Source organism: Microtus pennsylvanicus, chromosome 11 (assembly GCF_037038515.1).
Source record: "Microtus pennsylvanicus isolate mMicPen1 chromosome 11, mMicPen1.hap1, whole genome shotgun sequence".
In the NCBI taxonomy this organism is placed as follows: Eukaryota; Metazoa; Chordata; class Mammalia; order Rodentia; family Cricetidae; genus Microtus; species Microtus pennsylvanicus.
The window spans coordinates 74,741,384-74,757,966 of record NC_134589.1 but is presented as its reverse complement, the minus strand read 5'-3'; the positions used below and the strand labels follow the sequence as shown (position 1 = coordinate 74,757,966).

Here is a 16,583-nt window from a genome sequence, read left to right as displayed (position 1 = left end):
CAAAATTTGTAAATAGTTGTTTCTAAATATGAAGGTTAAAAGAGAATGGTACCTTCTGTTTACTTTATGTGTGTGGTTTACTGATTTGTTACAATTAAATAAAGATATCAATGACAATAAAAATATCCATATTTTCTTTTTTTCCATATTTTCAACAAGTCCAAGATAGCGTAAAAAGTGAGCAACAATATGGTTCTGTGGTAATGATACGGTTTTATAAAATGTGTTCCTGCCAATAAGAAGACACAGAGCAGTCTGAAGCAGAGTGTGTGCAGTGATCATGCTGTGGACGGACAGACAGACATCGGTTTGGGTGGAGGAGTGAGGAGAGATTGTGTGCTAACTTTAGACCCTTTGCAGTGGCCTGGGTGGAAGGCGGCAGATGCTGCTTATGAAATAAAATATGCTGGGAAACTTTTCAAGACTCTGGGGCCTGGACCTTCTCAGTAGCATTATGGGGAGCTCTTTGGGTCAGCAGCCAAGATTTACCTCCTGTCACCCAGAAAGCTCAGCTCAGCCCTCTGGTTTAGGTTTGATTGGACTTGAGGGGCACTGACGCCCCCTGAAGGGCAAAAGCGCAAAAGCGGCATAGCAAGGATGGTCTCACCTGCGGGATGGCCCGGGAGCAGCTGCGCCAGGTGTACAGCATGACCGCATACTCGTGTCCCTCCTCTAGCATTTCATTCTGAAACGGCAAGGCACTTTCATCAGGGAGGAATAACGCTAGGGCCCTCGGCTTCTCAAGGCTCTAGGGTGTGGTCTGTGGCTGGCAACAGCAGCATCAGCTGGGAGCTTGTTGACAAAGCAGACTCTCAGGCTGGCTGAGCCTATGATTAAAAGCTATTTTCCACAGGGTGGTGATGCACACCTTTAATCCCAGCACTTGAGAGGCAGGCGGATCTCTGTGAGTATGAAGCCAGGCTGGTCTACAGAGCAAGTTCCGGGACAGCCAGGATTACACAGAGAAACCCTGTCTCGAAAAACAAAAAACAAACAAAGAAGACCTATAACCCAGTAAAGCCCCCAGGTAACGCACATGCTCCTCCCATTTAATTTCAATGAAAGCCAGACGAAAGGCCACATATTCTGGTTCCTTTAGATGAAATATCTACGAGAGCCTTAAGTACAGACAGTGGTTGACGGCAACATGGGGAGAGAGGATCCAGGTGAGGTTGCTAACAGTCTAGGGCACATGTATGGGTGATGGAATTCGATGGCGGTGGCAGTAGTATATTGCGAATATGACTAGAATATTCACGTATATATTTGAAATGGCTTCCAGTTATATCAAGCATACCTAAAAAATATTAGGACAAAAAATTAATATTATGCTTCCTTTCCTTATAAATGTTTGTATTGGGGGGGGAAATGAATTTTAAAATTTAAAGCCCTTTATCATATTCACTTTATAAGACATTATTAGGGAAGAATACAATTTAATTTGGAGTTTGTTACTGAGTGTGATTCTATTCAAAAGCAATGGTTTCCATTCTTAATTTAGAACACCAGTCAGTAACATGCTGTCCCCAAGTTCAGAAACAATGAAGCCCAACTGTGGGCCTCCTGCTTTCTCTTCTGCTTGGGAACACGTGTCTAAAAGAGGAACTGACAGTAACGTAGAGAACACGTGGCCCCCAAAAGCCCACAGTAGGCATAATTTCATTGGGTGAACAGAGGTTATAGTAAGTATCTTCAGGTCTCAGGCTGTGTGTGTGTGTGTGTGTGTGCCTGAAGCAAGATGTGCACTCTGCCCTCTGGACAGTTCAGCTAAGGTTGTTATGTAACAAGTCCAGAATACAGAGCTCAAGATGGCATGGTGGCAAGAGCCCTGAATGGGGCCTTGAGAACCTAAAGTTATTGGTTGTAGGGCCATCTTTCATGTATGTATATAATATATGTATGTATATATAAATAAATATATAATACATCTATTTTAGAGATATGTATCCCAGGTTACCCTTTCTAGGTAGCTGAGGATGACCTTGAACTTCTGATCCTCCTGTCTCTACTTTTCAAGGGCTAGGTTTCCAGATATTCACCACTACACCCCATTTATGTGGTGTTGGGTATCAAATTTAGGGCTTCGTAAATTCTGCGCACTCTATCAACTAAACCAATTATGTAATTTCTCACAGCCGCATCAGAAAACAAATATAGTCATTGTTTAGCACCATCCTGTCCCAGACTTGCCTCTCTGAGCCTGTGACCTGGTATTTCTGGGACACCTTGGTCTGCAGGGTTCCAGTTCCCTCTGCCCCAAAGACTCCTTCTACCAGGTGGAGTTGATTTCCAGTTTCTCTCATGAACCTGCTCATTACAGCTCCTGCCTAAGGCCACTACCCCCTCTCAGCCTTTCGTGCCTCCGGCGGCAATCATTTTCAGAAGCTCATCCAGTGTTCCACTCGCATCTCCACGACTCATTCCACGAGTAGTTCACAGGTAAAGCATGGCTGAAGCGGAGTTCTGCTCCCCTCTCTCCCACGGTTGAAAACTGCCCACTGCTGCTGATTTAGTTTGTTCGCCTGTGATAGGGTCTCCAGTCCAAACTAGCTTCACGCTCCCCATGGAGCTGAGAACGTGATCTTTAGCTTCTGATTCTCCTGCCTCCACCTCCCCACGGCTGGATCACAAGCATTTGCCACACCATGCCCGGTTTATTTGGTGTGGGTTATCAAGCCAAGGCTTTGTGTGTTCTAGGTGGCTGCTCACACGACTGAGACTGACCCACATCTCCAGCCTCCGGTCTGCACTTTCATTAAATGGATGGAAGCCCTCTGTTACAGGCTCAGCTGTACCTCTCCCCACACACCATCTGAAAGTTCCAGTCCTAACCCTGTGCTTGAGACTGTGACTATTTCTAGTTGGTCCTTTTGAAAGGTGATGAAGCTCAGAGGACATCACGAGAGCAGACCCTCACTCAATCTGATTGTCATCCTTATAAGGGGGGGGGGCTTAGGTACACACTGAGACATCAGACACGCAGGAGTTTGTATGGAAAGAGCCAGGGTAGCCAAAGAGACAGCAGGAGAAATCACTCCTGCTGATCCTGGTCCAGGAGTACCACCCTCGAGGGCTGTGGGAGGGAAACACTTATTGTTTAAGCCACCTGGTCACAGTATTTTGCTATGGGAGGCTAGGTAGTAAATATGATCTCCAAGTATAGACTCCTTACCTTATTTTTCATAAATACTACACACACACACACACACACACACACATTGGGCAGTCACTGAGAATTCTGTCTTTGCTCGTGTTGATGTTCACCTGATGTCCCCTCCCCATCTCATCTCTGACTGCTACAATCCTATGGGACATAGAGAGGACCATAGAAAGAGATCAGGACTATCTCCAGGTTCATGCTAGGACTTCTAGTTGTAGGACCACGAACAACTTGCTTATTAACTTCTTCAGACCTCAGTCTTCTTGTCTCTACAATAGGTATAATGAGCCCTTTGCAAGCCCCGGGGTGATTATGGGGTTCTGATGGTCTCACACAGCAGACTGCCCAGCCTACATTTCAAAGAGCAGTGTGCACACACACCCCATAATTACCCTCTTAGAAGGCTGTACTCAAAAGTGGCTTCCTCCAGGAAGCTTCCTCCCGCCTCCTCAAAGCCCCTTCAAAAACTGAACTCCATGACGCTGAACGTTATACATTTTTATGTGCCTGCAAAGAATTGTCCAAAGCACCAAGCTTGGTCACCAGAGAATCCCAAGTTTAGAACTACCACCCCATCAGCTGTGAAACCCTCAGTCAACTTCTTAACAGTTGAGAGAGAGGCTTCAATGCTGGCCAGCTGAAATACTGGGGCTTCCAATCACCTCCCTCACAGAGTTTGTGTGAGGATTACATGAGGTGATGACCCTGAAATAGCTGCACAGAGAACAGGTTTGGTTGGCTTGTTTCTTCCCCATTTGACTCATTCACAAATGAGGCTGCCTCATGCTAATTCTTCAATCAGCTCACAGCGGTGAATGAGTGCATTGTCCCACACACTGAGAAGGGTCCAGAGAAGTACACGCAGGGGCCCTTGGATGAGGAATCTAGAACCTGAAAACTTCACTCTAGATAAAACGGGAGAGAAGAATTGGCTCTCTTAGGATCAGACCCTAAGAAGGAAAACAAATGGCCCCATTTATGAATGATCTAGGCCAGCAACTTCCTTGAATCAACAAATGGCACTTTCCAAAGCCGTGTCACTTGTCACTTTTATGAGGAACATTTTTCTCCGTCGAGAGAACACACAATACCCCCTTTCCCACCAGTACTCCGTAAGGATAAGATGAAAGTAGAACCTAATCCCATGTGTACATAAAAAGCCCTGGGCTCCAGGAAGTGAACAGTGGGGTGTAGACGGGCTTATAGTGAACAAGATGAGCAAGAAATGGAGTTTGCTCCAAGGCACAGAGAGGAGATGGGGCTGGGTTCCAGAATGGACTTCCATAGCCCAGCTGACTAAGGCAGAGCAGAGCTGGGTAGCTGAACACAGGCCTGGTGTGGGAGGCAGCCCATGGTTCCTCCTGCGTCAGTAGGGCGTGCATCTGCACATGTAGGTCACAGAGACTTACCATGCTGGAGTGGACCGTTGCCTGCTCAATGTACCTTGCAATGCCCGTGACAAACGCATTCCTGTCCTCGAAGTTCGTGTCAAAGTTAGCCTGTGGAGGGAGAGGACAGGAGGGGGTGTTTGGTTACTGGAAAAACACATCTAAGCTGGCTGGATGAGCGAACAGCCGCCAACAAAAGCCACAGGCTTTCTGTGGAAATCTACTGCCCCACGGCTTTCGAATATTACCCATTACGGCCTCCAAACAGCTGAGGACAGATGCACAGCACCTGCTTCTCACAGGTGATGGGTTTTGCTCAACCAAGCCCCAGAAGTACATGTTTGATTCCGAACTGACACTTTCTAATTCCAGTTAGTAGGGATCCGCGAAAAAACTCTGCCAACTTGTTCATGTGATTAGTGCGCTACAATTAATCTGTTTTATATGCTTGTCAGGATGGATAAAAGTTCAAGCACAAGGAAGTCATACTTCCCAGCTAACTGTGCAAGTCCAAACAGTTGCTAAAAGTCAAAGGTGCATAGCTCTGATCCAGCCACTCAGACGCACATGCCAGAGGGTGCCCAGGTGTGGAGGTAGAGGTCAGGCCACCACCGCAGCTTTTACAATTAATAGCCAGCAAAAGATGGAGAAGATGACAGTCTCAGTACAATGGGCTGGAAGGCCCATGAGCTGCTTAAACATAGGGCGGCATTACTGTATCACTGATGTCCAACAAAATCCACTCAAGTTTTTGCTGTTGTGAGTTTTGAGACAGCGGTTCTCTCTGTAGCCCAGGCTAGACTCAGGCTCACAGAAATCCTCTTCCCTCAGTCTCTGGGATGCTGGCATTACATCTGTGAGCCATCCTACCTGTCTCCACAAGAAATGTTAAAGAAAAGACAGTGTGTGTGTGTGTGTGTATAAAATGAATATATAATGAATTCCTGTTTTAGTAAAAAGAGGACTATATACACCAAATACATTTAATAAAACAAAATGTCTATGTACACAGAGAAGGGTATATCAGTATAAGAAATTCATTTCTATGCTATGCTTTTCCATTTTGTTAATAATAGAAATGTCTCTCTATAAAACTAAAACCAAAAGATACTTGTATAATTAAAATTCTAATCTGCATTAAAAGCTACCAATAAGTCAGATTTAGGAACTGAATCTTCAAGTACGTGAAGATTCATTTAATTACTGAGTGAAATGAAAAAATATAATTATACTTAGTCATCATTCAGCATCTAAGACTTAGCAAAAAGGTCTAACACAGCCCCAGTTTTCAAATTAACACTTTCTTTCTTAACATGGCATTCAGCCTGGCGCACCCAGACGAGGGGCTTTGGCCAGGCTGCCTCCACCTGCATGAATGCCCTCCTGGCTAGGCCTGCCAGCGTCACGGCTGTGTGTAACGCGATGGAGGTTTATCACAAGATCTCATTTAGGGCCAAAGCAAATAACTGTGACCCACTTCCCTGAGCCACTGGCCGCTGTGTGGACTTGCGTGAGCTCTTGTCATCCACACTCAGGAAAAGTAATTACCCAGGCAGGCTCCAGAGGCTTCTAAACTGTGATATTTAATTCATGAGATCAGGGATGCCATACGCTGGGTGGTGCATCAACAGGAGCAGCCCAGAAGGAATTTAGGATCAGAGCAGACGAACAAATGCTCCCTAGGGGAGGGACATGGTCCTGACACACGTTTATTAGTTAATCCATTCCCTCCACTGGGCTTCTAGAGTGCACAGGGACTCCATCAGCTCCCGACCTTTCACCTTCAGGGCAGGTCGGTCCCCTTACAGGACCCCCAGAATCCGGGTCTCTCCACTGCACGCCGCCATTTCCATTACCTGGTACATGATGGAGGAAGGCGGGGGCTCGATGCATGGCTGCTGGTCTGGGAGGGGCAGTTCCTCCAGCAGGTCCACGTTGGACAGGGCATCTTCCAAAGTGACGTGGGTGGTCATGGCTGCGGTTTCTGTCTTCCACGCTGATGGAGAGGAGAAAAGAACAAGGGAGAATTTCAGGTCCCCCAACTATTTCCTTTTGGCCTCACTTCATCCAAACCCCTTCTGGAGGGTGACGAAGGTTAGGAGTCACTGAGGCTGCTCTCAAATGCCAGTGCTTCACCGATGTCTTCTACCTACATCTTTAAAATCTGAGGATCAGGGCTGGTGTGATGGCTCAGCGGGTAAAAGCACTTGAGTCTAAGTCGGACGACCTGGGTTCGATCCCTGGGACCCACATATAGTGAAAGGAGAGGACAGGTTCCCACAAGTTGTCCCCTGATCTTCACACACGCACCATGGCATGAACTGCCACACCCCCACACTGTATACACACACACAAATAATGAAATAAATAATAAATGTCGAGGATATCTTGGCTGAACCTCACCACAACTGTTGTCTACCAGCACGGAAAGCTGGATTCTGCCAGCACGGGAGCAGCGAGAAAGCACAGCTCTGAGAAGTGATGTGACATTCACGTGATCAAGTAAGCAAGGGTGAAGGACCTGGATTGATGCTGGGCATGGGGACACGGGCCTCCTTCTCTTCACAAGGACACTCATCAGTCCCTTTCTTGGCACAGGACAAATATCCATGACCGAAAAGCCAGGACAAAGGGCAACCAAGGAGACCTACACCTAGGTTTTTGAGGCTAGTTAAGCAGGAACCGCACAGTGGGTAACTTCTGTAAACCAGCCTTGTGTGAAGCAATGGAGAAGCTGCCATGTGTTCCTTGGTCTGGGAACATTTTATGAACCATACCAAAGCCATCAGCCCTGAATAGGTATTTCTGTGTCTTGGAAGCAGGTAGAATGCGGCTGGTTGGAGGGTAACTCTGCCAGGCAGTGAGGCAGAAAGGGCTGAGCAGGGCAGTTAACCAGCTCAAGCTAGTTGCTATTTTTAGAACACAGCACCGTGCAAGCAGAAGATTCATTCTTTTTTAAAAAAAATATACTTAAAAACTGATTAAAAGCTTACACTGCATGATTTAGTGTATAAACTGGGTTCCCACCAGTAGCCTCCAAAAACGATACATTAGATCAGGTGCGGTGACACATGCACACAGTCCCAGCACTTGGGAGACCAAGGCAGGAGAATCGTGAATCTGAGGCTAGTTTGGGTTATATAGCTGAAAGCCTGCCTTTCACACAGTGAGGCTGATCTGAAATCGCATCCCCCCCGTGATACAGCACCAACACCAAGATTTACTACAGCGCCAACAGTGCAGATGAGAACCCCCAAATTCACCCCTTTGAAAACCTACAAACCCACAGAAACATATTCATAGCTACAGAGCGATTCAGACAGAAATGGTAATTACTTAGAACTAAACGGGAGGGATAAAAGTCTTAAATACATGTAATCGAAGGTAAGAAAAGTGGAACATGGGTCTAGAGAGATCGCTCAGTGGACCAGGGGGCTGCTCTTTCAGAAGACCCAAGCTCTGTTCCTAGCATCCAAGTTGGGTGGCTCATATCCACCTGCAACTCCAGCTCCGGGAAATCTGGGGCCCTCTTCTGCACACATACAAATAAAAACAACACATCTTCAAGGAAAGAAAAGTGGAACTCAATTAGCCCAATGTTGCACTGAAACACTTTACGAGATCAAAAGCGCAAACCCAAAGAAATGGAGCTAGAGGAGTCCGTAATTACAAAGACAAATAATAATAATAAAAATAAAAAACCCAGTAGAGGTCAACAACAACAACAACACCTAAGATGAGTCCTACAGGATCATTAGTGATAATCCAGCCAGATCTTTACTACACGAATAGGAAGAAGGGCCACTGTGCTAGCCTAGCCCCATAGCAGGGAAATATGGTTTAGACAAGGGCTGGATTCTCTCAGTGTCAGGGACTGTGTTAGAAAAACAGCGTCTGTTGGCAGGCCACATGGGGACCTTTGATATGTAAATGTGGTCTGGGGGCTGCAAAGAGCTGGAGTGCATGGCTGCAAAAAGTTGGAGCTCATAACCAAGGCCACACTGCCAATTAATACCTCTTCTCAGGCCCAAGGTCGGGAGGGGGGGGGCAGATGGAGGCTGGGCGGCTGCAGATCAGCTGACTAGAATTCACACTCCACTGAGTTCTCACACACACCTTCTGGGCATGTGCCCTGCCACTGGCACAGCCAGCCTCTGGAACTCAGCAGTGACCGACCCCTCTGCCTCTCTTCTCATCCCGACTCAGAATTCTAAGTATGAAACTCAGGTCTACGGTAGCATGACTGTCAAGCTACACAAAGCCTCTTTTCTTCCTTGTGTTACTCTTTTTCATTTATATTTTAAAAATCATGTGTATGCACGTGTGCCTGTGTGTGGGTATGTGCACACATGTGCAGGTGCTGGTGGAGCCCAAGAGAGATCATCTGATCCCCTGAAGCAGTTTAGAGGCAACTGTGAGTCTCTAGATGTGGGTGCTGGGAATCGAACTTGGGTCCTTTGCAAAAGCAGTATATGCTCTTGACTTCTAAGTCATCTCTCCAGCCTTTCTTACATTTCTATTAAGTCCACTTGAGGGTATATGATTTACAATTAATTACAAAGCCCAATATGTCATTATGTCAAATAATAATCATCAGTCTTTCCTGATACTAGACATTGCAAGGGTTCGCCTGTTTGCACAGCCTATCAGTCATGCACCATGGGATCCTGCTTCCTAGACAAGAGCACTCAGGGTTTAGAACACGGTGTTAGTGGGTTTTGGCTCTACCTGTACCGAGAATCACACGAACAGCTTTATCAATACCAGCCTGGGATCCACTCCTAATACAAAGAAGATGCCATTTAAAAGCTTACTGTTTCATTTGCAGTAAGAAACCCAGACTGCCATTACTGATCAAACTCTTATGACCACCATGCCACTGGCCAGCTTACAGAGAAGCTGGCCCTTGGTCACACTGTTGGTTGGGGTATAAAATATGCAATTGCAACAGACTGAAAAACGCAAACATCTATGACCACAGGGCTGCTGGAGCCCTCCACAGTGAGGACAGAGCAGCAGCAAGCCCTAGGATACATGTGTGTGGACCATGTGGTCCCATTTATCTGAGAGGAAGATGCATATACAGACACAAAGACTCAAGGATGCGCTATACAAAGGCTGTTGAGCTTTGAGGAAGGAGGAGAAAGAAGCTTAAGGCCTATGAAGGAAACAGTCTAGCAATCCTGAATATACCTGTTTTTCCAGGTTTTACATGATTGTAAAATAAGCTTTAAACTTAAAATGCAAACCCCTAAAAGGGAATAAATGGAAGGAAATGTATATGTGAACAAATTATTGGTAGAGCCACACAGAAAGGAATTGTTCCAAGTGATTCTGTGACGTGTGTGTGTGTGTGTGTGTGTGTGTGTGAGCATGCAGGTGTTTATGAAGGCCTAAGGGGGATGTTGAATCTCCGACTTCCTTACTTTTTCTACACTGCCTTGAGACAGGATCTCTCACTGAACCAGGGGCTAGACTGATAGCCAATAAATCTCAGAGATTCTCCTGTTTCCGCCTCCCACAGCACTGGGGTTATAGAAATGCATGGCCATGCCTGGCTTTTTACATGGTCCTTGTGTAGCAAGTGCTCCTACCCAAGGAGCCATCTCTCCAGCCTCTCATTCAATAATCCGATGGTAGATTCTGGGGAGGGGAGGGACACATCCTGACAAAAGTAAGGGATGGTGGTGCTGGCCTTTAGTCCTAGCGTTACAGAGGCAGAGATTATCTCTGAGTTTGAGGCCAGCCTGGTCTACAGAGTAAGTTCCAGAATATTTTGTTCTTAAAAAAACAAAAACAAAAAACAACCTTGCTTTATTTTCAATGCCATACAAGTACATTACTGTGACATGTTTGGATGTGTTATGAGGAAATGAGTGATTATGAGATGTGTTCCTCTTGTTGAGACGAAGGTGTCCTTGATATGACTGAAAATACTTTATTTACAACTGTAGAGAGTCATTAAAAACTAAATAGCACAGGAAACAATACTGAATGGTGATTTGAAAGAAAATGGCCCCGAAAGGGAATGGCACTATTAGGAGGTGTGGCCTGCTGGAGTAGGTGTGGTCTGGCTGGAGGAAATATGTCATGGTGGGATGGGTTCTGAAGCCTCCTTTGGTCAAGTTTCCCTCAGTGTGACACTGACCACTTCCTGATGGAGGAGGGTCTATGTGTTACTTTCATTGGTTAATAAAGAAACTGCCTTGGCCCTGATAGGACAGAAAATTAGGTAGGCGGAGTAGACAGAACAGAATTCTGGGAGAAAGAGGCAGAGTAAAGCAGTCGCCATAGCTCTCCTCTCCAAGATGGATGCAGGTTAAGATCTTACTGGTGAGCCACCACCTCGTGGTGCTACACAGATTATTAGATATGGGTTAATCAAGATGTGAGAGTTAGCCAGTAAGAGGCTAGAGTTAATGGGCTAAGCAGTATTTAAAAGAATACAGTTTCCATGTAATTATTTCAGGAAGCTAGCCGGGCGGTGGGCCTGCCGCTCCACACTACAAATTCCTGCTGCCTGCAAGATGTAGGACTGTAAGTTACTGCTTCAGCACCATCTCTGCCTGCTCGCTACCATGTCCCACCATGCTGATAATGGACTAAACCTCTGAACTGTAAGTGAGCCACCCCAATTAAATACTTTCCTTTACTAAGAGTGATCATGGTGTCTCTTCACAGCAATAGAAACCCTAAGACATGGTGGCTAGCTTTGACTGTGGGCTTGATACAACATGGAATCACCTGGGAGCAGAGCCTCAACGAGGGATGGTCTCCATGGGCTTGGCCTGTAGGCATGTTTAGAGGGGGTTGTCTTAACTGGGTTGACTGATGGGGGAGGACCCAGCTGTGGGCAGCACCGTTCCTTAGGCAGGGCGTCTCCTAAGTGAAATAACGGGGTATGTATGCATGCATTTCTTTCTGCCTCTGAGTGTGCAGTGTGACAGCTGTCTTGAGGTCCTGCTGCTGTGCCGCCTCTGCCAAGATGACTGCGGCCTGGGGTTGTGAGCTAACATAAACCCTTTCTCCTTGGGTGGCTCTCTGTCCAGGTGTTTTATCACAATAATAGAAATGAGACCAGCACAAACATAGATAACCAGATGTGTACACATGCACATATGTGTTTATATTTATATTTAAAATTAAAACACATAACAAGGTCCTCACTGACACCAATACACATTTATAAAGACACAAATGATATTTATACATACAGATGTTTGTATATACACCAGTGTTTCTGCCCACTAAAAAGACTTAGAAACAAATCCCAGCCCACGAGCAACAGGCACCTTCAGTGCTCAGACTCCAGTCTGACTTCCTACCAAGGAATTAGGACTCATGTGAGCCCAGGCCTGGGGTAAAAAATGACTGGCAAGGTTAACAACTGTCTTGGCATAGCAAGGACTCTGTCTGTCTAAGATACCGGGACTGTGTGTGTAACAGATCTAGAGGAGACCCCGAATCAAGCTCCCGCTCCCCCAGGATGGAGCATGTGTGTGCTCATCAGGTAAGCTACAGTGGACCAGCACAAGAGTAAACACCTTTGCCTCAGTGAGATCATAGATTTACCAAATAAAAACCTGGCTCTCATTACTTGGACGGTGCCTGTGATCCCGTTTTTATGCTGAAAATGGAAAAAACGCAAAGAGGCAACTTGCCTTTCCTAAACAAAACAGACTGCTGGCTGGGAAAACCAAGTCAAAAGAAAAGATACATAATTTGTTTTCCTTTCTCAGAGACAATGCCAATGGGAACACCTTCGCTTTCAAACTGCTAACGAGTAAGTGGCTCCACTCCCTGCTCATCAAGACGGCCAGCATCACTAAACGAAAGCAGCCAGGTCAACCACGCACCTCCTGATGGACACAGACACCATCACCTGGGAAGAATGCTAGGCCCAAAAGGAACAGCAGAATCGCTTCAAGCTTTTGACTCACAGGGCATGTAGAGGGCAGAAAAACACATTATAAGCCGGGCGGTGGTGGCGCACGCCTTTAATCCCAGCACTCGGGAGGCAGAGACAGGCGGATCTCTGTGAGTTCAAGGCCAGCCTGGTCTACAAGAGCTAATTCCAGGACAGGAAGCAAAAGCAACAGAGAAACCCTGTCTCGAAAAATAAAAAAATAAAAAAAAATTAAAATAAACACATTATAATAGCACAGGTAAGTCAATACGGAGGATGACTCAATGTCTTCAACAAATTAGGTAAAAAGGGAAAAAAGAAAAATAAGTGCAGGAGGGGGCAGCTATGAGATTTTGTACTTTGACGCAGTGTGTGTTTGGGTCCTGGTTGGACTCCATTCCAAACACACCGCCCTGAAAACAAAACTGTAATACTTAGCGAGAGAAAAGCAAAAATAAAATGCAAAAAATAAAAAAGCTGGCAAATGAATCCTGACTGCAAGCTTGATACTATTGAAAGACTGCTTTTTTTTGTTGTAATGTAGTATGTTTTAAAACACAAGTATGTTTAAAAAGTGTCTTCTAGAAATATCTACTAAAATAGGAACAAGGTGATACAGGGATTTACTTCCTAATAAGACAAGATGGAGAAGAATAAAACAAAATCCTGGGTAAGTAAGAGGGCTGAGTAGGTAAAGGAGCTTGCAGCCAAACCTGAGGATCTGAGTTTGGTCCCTGAGTCATGTAATTTGTCTTTTAACCTTAAATATAGTTTAAACACTCAGCCAGGAGTAAGAACCATTGGTCCTCCGTGACGCTGGTGTGGGCTTTCTCCTGTTTTCCCTCTCCAGTTGTATGTCTGTCTGGAACCTTTTGCAAAGGTCTCTCGCTCAGTGTGGCAGCTCCCAGTTCACACTGGAACCCCCTCTCCCTTCTGCTCTGACCTCCACCCTCATCTACCATGCTCCTTCCTCTCACCTTTCTCCCAAAACCTGGGATTCTTCAGGACTTCATGAGCTTCAGAAAACATTCATTTACTAGAATAATCATTAAAGCTTTTTCCTTCAAAATAGTAGCACCCCAAGGTCTCCTCGAACTAAACCAGTATGTGCCTAATAAAGCCAACAAATTAAGAGTCTTTGTTTACATAACACGGCCTTTCTTTTCTCCTTGGAAATACAGTTTCTGCAATGGCTCTGCCTCTGTAGATCACCTGCTGCCTAAGGGAGGTGGAAATCAAACATGTTTAGCTCAAGTGCTGGAAATCAGTGCCAAGCCACATCAATAAGAAAGGAGGACATTCTAGGAACTTGAACAGAGGTATACGTGAAAACAAGCATGCTTTCCTGGCCCGGGAGGCCAGTGAATTACACAACCTTCCACGTGAGAATTATCCCATGTGTTCAGTCTGTGCACATGCGCCTGTTCTTTCATTTCAGAAGAGAGAGTAATAAATTATTCTCAAATTCACCGTGCTCTTGAGGCCTGGTTTACCTCATGCAGCCGCTGTCTCTCAACATGAGGAGTCAGTACCGTTTATTTAATTCACTATCTTCATAACCAACCCAGTCAGCCCCCCAGCTGCTGCAAGATAAGCAGTAGCCCTGAGCTCAGGAGTAATTTGCTTCAGAGCGGGGAGGCAGAGCCTGCTAGGCTGAGATGACTGACAGACCACAAGATGACTGGGCGGGTCCCGGCACCGGTGCATGATGGGTAGCTAGAACCTGGCTTTGGAAATGCAGGTTCTGCCGTTCACAGCTCGAGTAGGATCTCAAAGCCATGCTCCTTTTTACTTTCTGGAAGTAATGAGAAAGTAAGGTGGGTTTTTTTTTTCCAAGGTGGTTTAACAGTGGGTGGGGTTGAGCCTTGGGGCTGAACCTGCTACTCAGCACTGAACAGCCACTGAACCACAAGCTTGTGATTTAACCCCTGGAAAAAGGACCATAATTTATAAAAGTGCCTGTCCTTTGTTCTCAGCGTTTTATAGCTGACAGCATAGAGAATACCTAGCAAGGCCGTCCGAGGGCCCAGACTGAGCATTCAGGAAATAGTGTCAGAAAATAAAAGTACAAATTAGCAGGTTACTGGGCTCTTAGTCACAACTGGTGAATTCCCGGCAGGGCCCTTCTCTAAAACAGACTAGGAGCTCTCTTTACAAAGAGGCAGCAGGTAAGGTAGGAGCAGAGAGATAAGACCCTGAAAAAAACCCAGTTGGGCAGCAAGTTGGCTCCGCCCATAAGGTGCTTGCTGTGCAAACCTGGAGACCTGGGTTCAATTCCCAGAACCCACACAAAAGTGAAGGGAGAGAACTAATGACTTTTGCACGTCTCTCCTTGTGTGCACAGTGCACAGACACAACACATACATGCACACTCTCCGAGTTTGCTCTCTGTTACTCTGACCAAAAGCAACTTGGGGAGGAATGAGTTCATTTAATCTTACAGGTTATAGATTACCATGGAGGGAAGCCAAGGCACGCACTCAAGCAGGAACCAAAGCAGAGACCACAAGAAATGCTGCTAGTGCTGGCTTGCTTGGCTACTTTTCTTATAAGGCTCAGGCTCACCTGCCTAGGGATGGCACCACCCACAGTGGGCTGGGGCCTCCTACATCACCTGACTAGGGATGGCACCACCCACAGTGGGCTCTGACTTCCTACATCACCTGCCTAGGGATGGCACCACCTACAGTGGGCTGGGACCTCCTACATCACCTGACTAGGGATGGCACCACCCACAGTGGGCTGGGACCTCCTACATCATCTGACTAGGGATGGCACCACCCACAGTGGGCTGGGACCTCCTACATCACCTGCCTAGGGATGGCACCACCCACAGTGGTCTGGGGCCTCCTACATCACCTGCCTAGGGATGGCACCACCCACAGTGGGCTGGGACCTCCTACATCACCTGCCTAGGGATGGCACCACCCACAGTGGGCTCTGACTTCCTACATCACCTGCCTAGGGATGGCACCACCCACAGTGGGCTGGGACCTTCTACATCATCTGACTAGAGATGGCACCACCCACAGTGGGCTGGGACCTCCTACATCACCTGCCTAGGGATGGCACCACCCACAGTGGGCTCTGACTTCCTACATCACCTGCCTAGGGATGGCACCACCCACAGTGGGCTGGGACCTTCTACATCATCTGACTAGAGATGGCACCACCCACAGTGGGCTGGGACCTCCTACATCACCTGCCTAGGGATGGCACCACCCACAGTGGGCTGGGGCCTCCTACATCACCTGCCTAGGGACGGCACCACCCACAGTGGGCTCTGACTTCCTACATCACCTGCCTAGGGATGGCACCACCCACAGTGGGCTGGGGCCTCCTACATCACCTGCCTAGGGATGGCACCACCCACAGTGGACTGGAACCTCCTACATCACCTGCCTAGGGATGGCATCACCTACGGTGGGCTGGGGCCTCCTACATCACCTGCCTAGGGATGGCACCACCCACAGTGGTCTGGAACTTCCTACATCAGCAGAAATTAAGAAAATGTCTCACAGACATGCACAGACCAATCTGATAAGGCAATTCCTCAATTGAGGTCCTTCTTCCCAAGTGACTCTAGTTTGAATCAAGCTAACAAAGTCTCTGTCTCTGTCTCTGTCTCTCTGTCTCTCTCTGTCTCTCTCTCTCTCTCTCTCTCTCTCTCTCTCTCCCTCCTCTCTCTCTCTCTCTCTCTCTCTCTCTCTCTCTCTCTCTCTCTCTCTCTCTCATGAATATCACTAAAGATTTTAAAGGCTGGTTTACATCAGATGTCTTTTGGTAAAAGTTAACGCAGGAGGGTCTTCCTGGTTGTGCTAACTCAGCTACATTAGGATCCTCCCGTTTTCAGAAAAATCAGTAACAAATTGGCTTGTGGGAGTCTCGCCCTCTGCTCAGACTAAAGCTATGGCTTCTCACCGCTCAGCACTGAAGCTCATGGTGTGTTAACCACAGAGCAGATAAACACTGCCACGACTTTCCTAGCCCTGCCCCAAAGCATCGTCACTAAGATGTCAGTTCTGTATGGCTCTTTCATCTTGATTTCCCACCACCGCCCCACCAATTCAAGAGGGCAGCTACTGTCTGATGTTTTCCTCAGGTCATTGTTAATAAGAAATAAATGCTT

The 16,583-nt window shown here is 46.7% G+C and overlaps 1 protein-coding gene across 2 annotated transcripts in view; it reads right to left on the bottom strand.

Annotated features, from left to right (window-relative positions):
• The window catches only part of Cyfip2 (cytoplasmic FMR1 interacting protein 2), a 122,830-nt gene that overhangs the window by 94,310 nt on the left and 11,937 nt on the right, over positions 1–16,583 (bottom strand). For both annotated transcript variants that reach the window (XM_075992862.1, XM_075992863.1), the window contains exons 2-4: positions 6,405–6,544; positions 4,570–4,659; positions 608–685 (exon numbers count right to left, since the gene is read on the bottom strand). In XM_075992862.1, coding sequence (XP_075848977.1) covers positions 608–685; positions 4,570–4,659; positions 6,405–6,521 — 285 coding nt within the window. In that variant the 5' untranslated portion in view covers positions 6,522–6,544. The remainder of the gene's footprint in view (positions 1–607; positions 686–4,569; positions 4,660–6,404; positions 6,545–16,583) is intronic.